This window comes from Toxorhynchites rutilus, chromosome 3, assembly GCF_029784135.1.
Source record: "Toxorhynchites rutilus septentrionalis strain SRP chromosome 3, ASM2978413v1, whole genome shotgun sequence".
Lineage (NCBI taxonomy): Eukaryota > Metazoa > Arthropoda > Insecta > Diptera > Culicidae > Toxorhynchites > Toxorhynchites rutilus.
In genome coordinates, this window is record NC_073746.1 from 62861581 (window position 1) to 62872897 (window position 11317).

General features: G+C 42.4%; 2 protein-coding genes across 2 annotated transcripts; one reads left to right on the top strand and one right to left on the bottom strand.

The window, feature by feature from the left end:
• Positions 1-2463: 2463 nt before the first annotated feature.
• Positions 2464-3180, bottom strand: LOC129779775 (uncharacterized). Its single transcript, XM_055787469.1, has one exon. It carries the CDS (start codon positions 3141-3143, stop codon positions 2553-2555), a length of 591 nt encoding a protein of 196 aa, XP_055643444.1. The 5' UTR covers positions 3144-3180; the 3' UTR covers positions 2464-2552.
• Positions 3181-5674: 2494 nt separating this feature from the next.
• On the top strand, positions 5675-11032 carry LOC129773185 (uncharacterized). The gene has a single exon (XM_055776762.1). It carries the CDS (start codon positions 5675-5677, stop codon positions 11030-11032), a length of 5358 nt encoding a protein of 1785 aa, XP_055632737.1.
• The last annotated feature ends 285 nt before the right edge of the window (positions 11033-11317 follow it).

Here is an 11317-nt window from a genome sequence, read left to right on the forward strand (position 1 = left end):
TATAGTTTACTGTTTAATATTCTTCCACAAGTGAAATTCTTTCACAAGTGTGTATATGTATGACCATATCTCTTCTTCTTCTTCAATGGCACTAACGTTCCTAGAGGAACTTCGCCGTCTCAACGTAGTATTACTTGCGTCATTTTTATTTGTACTTAGTTGAGATTTCTATGCCAAATAACACGCCTTGAAAGCATTCTGAGTGGCAAGCTCTAGAATACGCGTGATCACAGTGCAAGTCGGATAATGTGAGACACTAACCACTCGGCCACGGGTACACATAACTTGTATGCAGGCTTCGAAAATGGTGTGCGATGTTTGGTACAGCTCGGATATTCAATCAACAGTCTTCGTTTCTCTCTTTGTTCAATCATTCAGTGTAACACAAGTGATTACTGTCATTCATACAAGTATCAGAATGATCCACTCATGTTTGGTTATATGTTCGTGAGAGGTTACACACATGACACATTGTGTATCATTCGATATTGATCGATACTCAAACACTGCTTAGGCTGCATACACATTTCTAAACGGTTGATTGTAGCCTGTAAAGTTTAATACTTTCGTTTGTTTTGGTCATAGTTTCTGCTACTCTCTGCGCTATCAGGGTTCCTGTGTGTGGGTGTGGATTTGGTTCCTGCTCTGGCGTTTACCATGGCTTCCGTAATGGATATGTACGCTAGATAGATGAAACACAAGATCCATGTAATAAATATATTTTAGAGAAAATAAATTTATTTCATGTAATGGAAATATGGAAATATAAGTGCTTATTCGTCCAATCGAGGGATAATAGATTCACTACCTCTTTCACAAGAAATTCAAATTGCTTGCAATTCGTCACTCACACTGTGAAAATTAAAGATAAATTGTTTTATTGACACATATAATACCATTAATATCGGTTCTTCAAGACCAAAAACGACGCTTACTATTGCTCTTCCATTTTTCATTTGCTTTTATGCGCTGTCGACACCTCAAAGCAGAGAGGGGGAAACGATTGAATTAACCGCCATTCAGCCGCTTCTATAAAACCATGCATGCATGTATTTCTGTGTTTTTCTGTTAAGTATCCGAAAATTAAGTACGGTTGCGCGCGAACAAATTTTTTCCATCGTTTTTTTTCATTTTAATACAGCTTTAGTAAATGAATAATAACCATCAAGTATTTCATATACATTCCAGACCTTTGGCTCAAGTTACAAATTAAAACAAAAAAATGGATGGGTTATATCTATGATATAAACGCAAGGTTGACGTGGGGCTACCGTTGATTACTAAATTTGTTTGTATTAATTAAACTATTGATTGAATGAAACCATTTTAAAAATCAATAGAATTCAACAGATTTGCTAAAGAATTTTAACAAACGCTATGTAATGTAAAACACCTTGGTTTTGATGGCTGTGCTAGGGAACACATTTCGGTGGGAACAAAAGTTCCTCCAACTTGCACGTATTTGAAAAGCCAATTTCCCCAGACACCTTGGTTTTGATGCCTGTGTTGGGGAAACCGTAAATCGGGCAAAAAAAAACGGGGCAGTTAGGGTGCTTAGATAGCGCTTGACATTTCACAGTCATTCAATTGGTTATCTCAGGAGAAAAAAGTATTTTATTAATTGTAATAGATGCGTAGAAATATTTCCTATCAATTGATGCAAGCATCTTTTCGATCTATTTAGAAATGTTCGAGTTATAAACATTCAAAATCTTTCATTTTTTCCTGCATATTCTGTTTTTAGGTTTTCACTTTATCCCCCATATATTCCAATTAGACGTAGTCCCACGTCAAAATATATTAGTGCTTCGAAGCTTTTGCTACCGATGGGACCGACGTGAACCAGACGGAAAATTCAGTATCAGTCCTAGGGATACAGTGACCGACGAGGACCACGTGGAAGGCTCAGTGTTGATCCCCAAAGGCCAAAGCGGGACTCAACGTGTTAAGCGCGCCTTCTAATCACCAATTTGAAAGTTCTAAAATATACACCTATAGGAATAGACGACATTTGCTCTCACTCATCACGTACTCACTTTTCAGCATCAATTATGTATTTCATTTCATGACGTTGGGATTATATAAATGAAACATCAGTCGATACGCTCATGCAGGGTGAGCCAAAGTAACATTTTTGTCGAATCGCATTTTTAAATAGAGAATAAAATTGGCGTCGCTCTGTCTTCGTAAGCCACCGGTGTTCGTGGTTTGATCCGTGAATGCAATGAATTTTATACATTGAGTGTAAGATCGATATCTCTTGTTGTAATATTTTAATATCAAAATAAAGTCAACAAATGCAATGGAAAAAAAACTCTAAAGCAAAACTATGAAATAATTCAACACTCAGAACCAGGAACGAGATCAGAGCCCCATTTCCGAAGCATAGCAAACGAGACATAATTTGAGACATTATCTTTATTTAACGTCTTTTAAATGGAATAAAAATATAAGTTTGTTGATTCATTATTTATATTAAAACACCATACACAATAATAGTATATCTTGATCATCTTCTATGTTCTATTGTTTGCGATTTCCTTCATCACTGATCACTGTTGATATTCTATTTTTTCCTTGTTGTCTCCATCGGTGCGATAAATATAGGCCTTGTTGGAAAGAACAGGATCGCTACTTTCAATTGGTACATATTGAACGATTTCTTCTTTATTGTCCGTCAACAACTGTTTCAACTGTTGAACTTCCTTGTCACGCGCCAATGCACTAAGTTTACCCATCAGTTCCGGATCCTCTTCCAATGCTTTGTCCAACACGTCCCAGGAAATGAATTTTAGATCCGATCCACAGAACAGATCGTCGGAGAGAATGTCGATAATTCTGTGCAGATCAAGGGGCCGTACTTTACTGTAGACTTTAATACTGCCCAGTGGTTCATCGTTACTGGATTGTGGACGCTTTGCTAATCGTTCTAACCAGTTATCGCCTTGTGAAGGGTAATGTTCTGCTATGAAACTAGCGCGTCTGCCGATTCTTGGCACGCTTTTTGACTGCTTCAAGAAGAAATTTTCCAAACTTCCTCGACGTCCAATGCGAGGAACGCTTTTTGAAAGTTTTATGAAAAATCCTGGGCTTTCGCCAGCCACCACAGCACAAACGATCACGAGCAAAAGAAAGAATTTCATGGTAAAATTTTGATAAACTCCTAGTTGATGTAGTCCTCTACCAACAGTTGTACTGTACTGATAGGTAGAGGAACGACTTGGTACATTTATAGGGAAAATCGAAACGTTATCGTTTTCCACCCGCATCAGATTTTGAATATGATAAACGTTTTGAATTAGTATGCATGTGATACTTTCTTTTTGAATGGATCAAGAGGTAAGGACTTTTCACGACTCGTTGTTTCATGGGGGTATTTGCGTAATAGCAATTTGTATTTAATTGAAAAAACCTGCATTTTTGGAAGCATAAATGTTTGATGAGTCATGTGTCATTGTCATTATTTTTTGAAAGAGTCTATAGGTGTAGTCTCTTTTTGTGAATTCTGGAATAAACACTAAGCCAGGTGATTTCTTCGGCTTTTTATTTCATTGGAAAAACATTACACAGCGAAAAAAAGGAAGTCAAAAACTAATAACAGATTTTTGATTGTAAGGTACATTACATTCCAAAATTACTTATCTAGATTTTGTCAAACAAAATCCCGGTTCAATTTCAATCTATCGAACCTTGAATTCATTTAAATCTAGAGCATAATTTTATTTGGTCAACTACATGTTTGAATGAACAAGTAATATACAAATAATTCGTAATATGTATATTCTCTTCAAAAATCTATAAAGACCAACACATCAGTAGAATTTTCATGAGTCAGTGCGATCCCCGAAAAAGATCCTTGCTGTTGTGAATAAATATGACTACAATGAAAATTCTATAGGAATAAAGCCAATTTATGGAGCTTTTGTCCACATCGTATGCTCATCATAGTATATGGTGAGCCTGTTCTAAATCATAAATAAGTGGGGAGGAATTTTAACGTTTCAATGATGAATATTTCCGATTTCACTTCTTTTGACGGCTGATCATCTTTTCGAGATGGAATCCTGATATTCCTCGAGTGATTTATTGATTCAATGAAGTCCTGGGATCAATCTCACGATTGTTTGCTTAATAAGCGCATTCAAAATTATAATGTTGGATTCTATGAACAGAAACGGCGTATGATATTGTGATATGGGATGGGCTCAGATCTTCCCCAGGACACAATTTCATCAGTAAACCTGGTTCATGACTGTATTATCTAATTTCGTCCTTTACCAATGCTCATACAGTTCTGCTGCAACTGGTTGGTTCACCACATTCGACTTGCCCTCATTTAACCCTCATATGCTCGCGCATGCAGTCTCGCAGACCTTCACAATAATCTCGTTTTAAGGAGGAAATTGAACAAAGCTGGAGAAATAATATTTGTCGCGTACAACGCGAATGAAGTTAGAGTAGCCCGAGATAACACTCAACACACGAGATAACACAAACGCTGTTCTTGTGCACAATAGACATCACACACGAAACATCTCAGTAGCAGTATAAATACCGGTCACCGACTCAGCATCCCATCTCAATTCTTTGTAAACCATCACCAATAAACAATCGAAAGGAAGCAGCGAGTTTTCTATCCACCGAAACCAATAGTCTTTTTTAAGACTCAAAAAGAGTTAACAGAGTTTTCCGATCAGTCCGCTCCGCCTGTTCAGGCGTGGGAGCTTTTCGAGGAGGAGTCCCGGCGCGGACATCTTTGTGGTCCTTCGAACCGGATTTTAAATCCGTACTCCGTACTGCATTGTCGCAGAATCACCGCCATTGCCGTCGCTTTGTCGCGACTTCACCGCTACTGTTGTAGTAGCATCAACGCGATTGTCCATTGTGGGACAAGAGGTTTTCAACAGATCCATTGTGGGATCAACGTGAAGTTTAATCTTCTGCATTGCCGCCGAATCACCGCCATTGACATCGCTTTGTCGCGATATCACCGCCACTTTTGTTGTGGCATCAACGCTATCGTCCACTGTGGGACATTAGGTTTCCTCAGATCCATTGTGGGGTCAACGCGAATAGAACCTGCTGCATCGACGCTGAATCACCGCCAGTGTGGTCGCTTTTCCGCGACATCGCCGCTACTTGTATTGTAGTATCAACGTTATTGTCCATTGTGGGACAATAGGCTTCATCAGATCTCTTATAGGATCAACGCACCATCTTGTGATTTGGTTTAGAAGAGATCACAGCTTCCTTCTATTGTTCGGTTGTGCGATTTTTAAATCGAAAAATAATAAGTGTTAACTGATCTCAAAAAGAAAGTGAAATTGGATTCCACCTGAGCGCAGTGGACACTATTAATTGTATAGCGCTAGTGTGTGACAATGGTTTTCGGGTGTGAACGATAAACCCGCATCTTTACTTCCGCCGTTTCCCAGGTTTCGCGTGAAAACCTGTCGAAGATCCTGTCGGTTCCAGATTCAAGTATCGGAACCTATCATCGAGAGTGAGTTTGGTTGCATTGGGTTGGTATTCGACTGGTGAGTACACAACTAGAGTAGTCAAAGTTTTTGGAATTTTGTGTAGGGGAGTGGACCGGCATCGTATTTTGAGTATTTTATGTGGACTGTGGTGGTTTTCGGTGGTTTTAATTTACGTGACGTTCCCAGCTGATACCATGACTTCGCTGCGGGAACGATCTAAGATGTTGAGTGTGACGGTGGAGGCAATTAGAACCATCGAGAGCTTTGTGGAGGACTACGATGCCGAGATTGATCAAGACAAAATCGAATCTAGATTAAAGAGACTGGATATACTATATGATCGCTTTGTTGATACATCCATCGCCGTGGAATTGTTAATGGAGGATAAATCCGAAACTAAAGCTATTCTAGTGAAAGATCGTAACGAAATGGAAAAACGATATTATACATTACATGATTTCCTAACAACTAACAAACCGAATCATCATGCTTCCGCTAATTCCCCTCAGATTTCCACATCTGTTGTACGTTTACCGAAAATTGATTTGCCGAGTTTTGATGGTGAGATTGACAATTGGATTCCTTTTTATGACGCATATCGTAGTTTAATTCACAACAACAAAAATTTAGCTGCTGTGGATAAGTTCCATTACCTGATGGCCGCACTCAAATATCCTGTTAAAAAGCTACTCGATACAACTAACATAACGGGCGATAATTATAAAATCGCTTGGGATCTGCTTGTAAGTCGGTATGATAATAAACGTTTGCTTATTAAAAATCACATTGCGTCACTGTTCGCCATTGATCCTGTGAGGAAGGAATCTTCAAATGCGATATTAGCCCTGGTTGACCAATTTGAACGTCACGTAAGAATTCTATCGACGTTGGGGGAGCAAACTGAACGATGGAGCTCTCTGCTGGTACACATGGTGTGTAGTCGATTGAATCATAACACTTTGAGGGAATGGGAGCGGTCAACAGCCTGCGATAAGGAGAAGATTCCTACCTACAATGAATTGATTACATTTTTGAAAGATCAAGCTGGGATCTTAATATCCTTGAATAGTGGTAGTCCAGCAATATTATCACCAAAAGAAAAATCTCGTTTGTCTGTCGCCCATGCTGCAGCTGTTTCCAAATCGTTTTCACCTAAGTCTTGTATCGTATGCAACCAATCACATCGCATTTATGATTGCGAAGTCTTTAAACGAATGCCACTTGAGCAGAAGCAAGATGTCGTCCGCAAGAAAAAGCTTTGTTGGAATTGTGTATCTATGAAACACCTTAGTCGTGATTTCTCATCTCAATCCTGTAGAAAATGCAACGAAAAACATCATTCTCTATTACATCCACTCTCCCCCAACGATCGATCCACCTACACCAATATGAATTCATCACCTGTGAACATACGAACCACCAACGCCACCGCCGGTAGTGAACCTGTTACTTCGGCACAGTTATCCACTCCCACACTATCCACATCAACCACCACGTCCGCCACCCGACAGCCACTCACCAATGCTTTAGCTGCAGCGCAGTCATCGAATACCACCTACTCAACTGTTTTGTTATCCACCGCCGTGGTGAGGGTCCACGGTCCATCTGGGAAATCCACCTTCGTCCGAACTTTACTGGACTCATGCTCCGAGTCAAATTTTATCACCGAAAGAATCGTTCAACTTTTGAGCTTGAACCGTCAAAAGCAAACAACGGTCATCGCAGGCATGGGTGGCGCTACAGTCAACAGCACACATTGCACCGTCGCCACTTTCAGTTCCATCGACACCACGTATTCACACACACTGACTTTCAGTATCCTCCCAAGGATCACTAACGATTTACCAGCTCGACCGATTGACATTTCACACTGGAAACTTCCTTCCGAGGTGACCTTAGCTGATCCTGATTTTGCAAAACCGCAGAAGATAGACATGGTAATTGTTGCTCAACTTTTCTTCAGCCTTCTGGTGGAAGGTCAAATTCAAGTGGACCCCATGTCTCCTGAAAGCCAGCCTGTTCTCCAACGTACCTTACTTGGATGGATAGTTAGTGGTCCTGTGTCCACCGGTACAGCCTTTCGAGACTCTGGAAGAGTCGCTATGCTTTGTACTACCGATGATTTAGATCAACAACTGACTCGATTTTGGGAAGTCGAGAATTGTCCGCGGAACCGTGGGCTTTCGAAAAAAGAATTATGTTGTGAAGATCATTTTTCTAAAACAACCATCAGAGATAAATCAGGCAGATTTGTTGTGCGCCTCCTCAAGAAGGAAAACATGTTGAGTCAAGTTGGCGATTCCCAGATCAGTGCTTTTCGTCGATTTCAGTGGATGCAACGTCGATTTATCAAGAGCCGAGAATTAAAGGAGCAATATTCTGATTTTATGACAGAATACATTGCTCTCGGCCATATGGCTCCAGTGATTCCATCCGAAGATACCAAAAATTCCAACACGTATTATCTCCCTCATCACGCCGTGCTCAAGCCAAGCAGCACCACCACAAAATGTAGAGTGGTTTTCGATGGATCTAGCAAATCCTCAACGGGAATTTCGCTCAACGAGTGCCTCATGGTGGAGCCGACCGTTCAGGATTCATTATATGCCATCGTCATACGGTTTCGTATGTACGAGATTGCACTCGTTGCAGATATAACAAAAATGTATCGCCAAATATGGGTACATCCCGATGACAGAAGTCTTCAGCGTGTTTATTGGCAAAGCAAAACTGATCCAGACGTCCGTACATATGAGTTGACTACGGTGACATACGGCACTGCATGTGCTCCGAATTTAGCTATCCGATGTCTCCAGCAACTTTCTCACGATCATCGGAGGAACGAAGATGATGCTGCTGAAAGAATTGGAAAAGACTTCTACGTGGACGATTTTCTCAGCGGTGCTGACAATGAAGACGAAGCAGTACAATTGTACTCTGATGTTAAAAGCATCCTCGCGTCGGCAGGATTCGAGCTCAGAAAGTGGAATTCGAATTCATCAGAAGTATTGTCAAACATCCCAGAAAATTTGAAAGATGATAGATCGATTGTAACAGTTGACCATGTTCAAGGATCCATTAGCACGCTAGGTCTGCTTTGGCATCCGGAATCAGATACGTTCAAATTCAAAGTTCCAGAATGCTTCATTAATGCTCCAATCACGAAACGAATCGTGGTCTCCGAGATGTCCAAACTTTTTGATCCTCTGGGAATCCTGGGACCAATTGTCATCACAGCCAAAGTATTTGTCCAGTTACTTTGGAAATCGAAACTGGGCTGGGATGAAGTGCTCCCCAGCTCGCTTTGCAAAGTGTGGGAAAATTATAGACCAGGTTTGAATACGCTCGAATCATTCTCTATTCCACGCTTAGTGAAAGCTCCAGGTTCTGGAAAAACTATTCAGCTTCATGGGTTCTGCGATGCATCCAAAAATGCATATGGTGCATGCATTTATGTCAGAAGTGTAGGCACGAATGGTATCACCACAACTCGCCTATTAACAGCGAAGTCAAGAGTAGCTCCTATCCAGACCCTATCAATCCCTAGGTTAGAGCTCTGCTCTGCTGTTCTCCTTAGTCATTTACACGAAAACGTTATGCTAAATCTCAATATGAATATTAATTCCTTCTTCTGGTCTGACTCGTCGATCACCCTGCATTGGCTGCAAAATCCACCATCGCACTACAACACCTTCGTGGCAAACCGTGTCGCGGAGGTACAGCGACTAACAGAAGGAGGTATTTGGAGCCACGTCGCCGGGTTGGAGAATCCGGCTGATCTCATCTCCAGGGGCTGCGATCCCTGCGAACTTATCAACAATGCCCTGTGGTGGAAAGGTCCACCATGGCTATCGTCTGACCGTTCAGAATGGCCAAGCATGTTTCCTGTTCCGGATGTAAAGGAATTTCCACCAGAAGTCGTTGAAGCGACGCTCTGTTCGCTTGCAGCGGTTACCAGATCATCAGGCGTCACTGATTGCACGCTGTTCACACGCTATTCGTCACTGTCTAGACTCACCCGCATCGTCGCATACTGTCGCCGGTTCGTGCATCACTGTCGGATCAAGTCTGCTGGATCCGATTTGCAACTCATTCCGCATTTAATCTCAGATGAACTCCGCCAAGCGTTAATAAGCCTCGTGAAAGTGGTACAAGAAGAACACTTCAGCAACGAAATCACCAATCTCCAAGCCAAAGATGATGCACAACTCAGCAAGTCACCATTACGTACATTGAATCCGTTCATCCACGATGGTCTACTCCTGGTCGGTGGCCGGCTCAATCATTCTTCCTATGCATTCACCCGCAAACATCCGATGATCCTACCTGCAGGCCACCCATTCACCTCTCTACTCATCGATTCAGTGCACGTGCAACTCCTCCACGCTGGCCCTCGTGCAATGATTGCACACATCCGTGAAAGATTTTGGCCATTGAACCTCCGTAACCTGGCACGGAGGCACGTAAGATCCTGTGTACGCTGCTATCGCACTCGTCCTCGAGCAGAACACCAGCTGATGGGTCAGCTACCGAAGGTGCGCATCACTCCTGCTCGTGCGAGAATTGACTTTTCTGGACCCGTCTGGCTGAAGATCCCGTTACGTCGAATGAAATCTGCTCCACCAATCCGAGCGTACGTTGCAGTATTTGTCTGCATGGCCACGAAGGCCGCACACCTTGAATTAGTAGGCGATCTTAGCGCCGAAACGTTTATTGCAGCATTGAAACGCTTCGTTTCCCGCAGGGGTAAACCAATCGCCCTGTTTTGTGACAACGCAACCAACTTTAAGGGCGCAGACAAGGAGCTACGGAATCTCTGCAAACAACTTAACGATCAGCAACTGCAAATGAAAGTAGCGTCCTTCTGTGCTGACTCATCGATACAATTCAGCTTCATTCCCGCTAGAGCACCCACGTTTGGCGCCCTATGGGAGGCCGCTGTCAAGGCATTCAAACACCATTTCCGGAGAGTTATTGGCCTTGATTCGTTATCAGCAGAAGTTATGCAAACCATTCTGTGTCAGATTGAGAGCTGTCTTAACTCACGCCCACTGACTGCGCTTTCTGAGGACCCAAGCGACATGGAAATCCTCACACCGGGACATTTTCTGGTCGGATCAGCCCTCCAATCAATCCCGGAGCCCGACCTAGCCCAAATTCCCGAGAACCGGCTTTCGCTGTGGCAGGAGATGCAACGACGAACTCTATCCTTCTGGAAATTGTGGTCAACGGACTACATTACCCAGCTACAGCAACGGACGAAGCACTACTATCGACAGCCGAATGTTCTGGTCGGCAAACTGGTACTCCTGAAGGACGACAACTTACCCCCACTCAGATGGAGTGTGGGCCGAATCACAACAGTCCATCCCGGCGCGGATAGCCTCGTCCGTGTGGTTACCATCAAACTGGCATCCGGCGCAGTCTTCGATCGGCCGATCGTGAAGATCTGCCTTCTACCAATAGATGACGAGATGAAGTCTACTCCCACTTCTGGTGAAGTGACTGGACCTCCTGATGAAGACGCAGCACCCGCTGCTAACCCAAAATAAGCATTGTGAATAGTGAATTGAATTAAAATATTATTGTAAAATTGAATTTGAATGAAACAGATATTTCATTGGTGGCCGGTATGTCGCGTACAACGCGAATGAAGTTAGAGTAGCCCGAGATAACACTCAACAGACGAGATAACACAAACGCTGTTCTTGTGCACAATAGACATCACACACGAAACATCTCAGTAGCAGTATAAATACCGGTCACCGACACAGCATCTCATCTCAATTCTTTGTAAACCGTCACCAATAAACAATCGAAAGGAAGCAGCGAGTTTT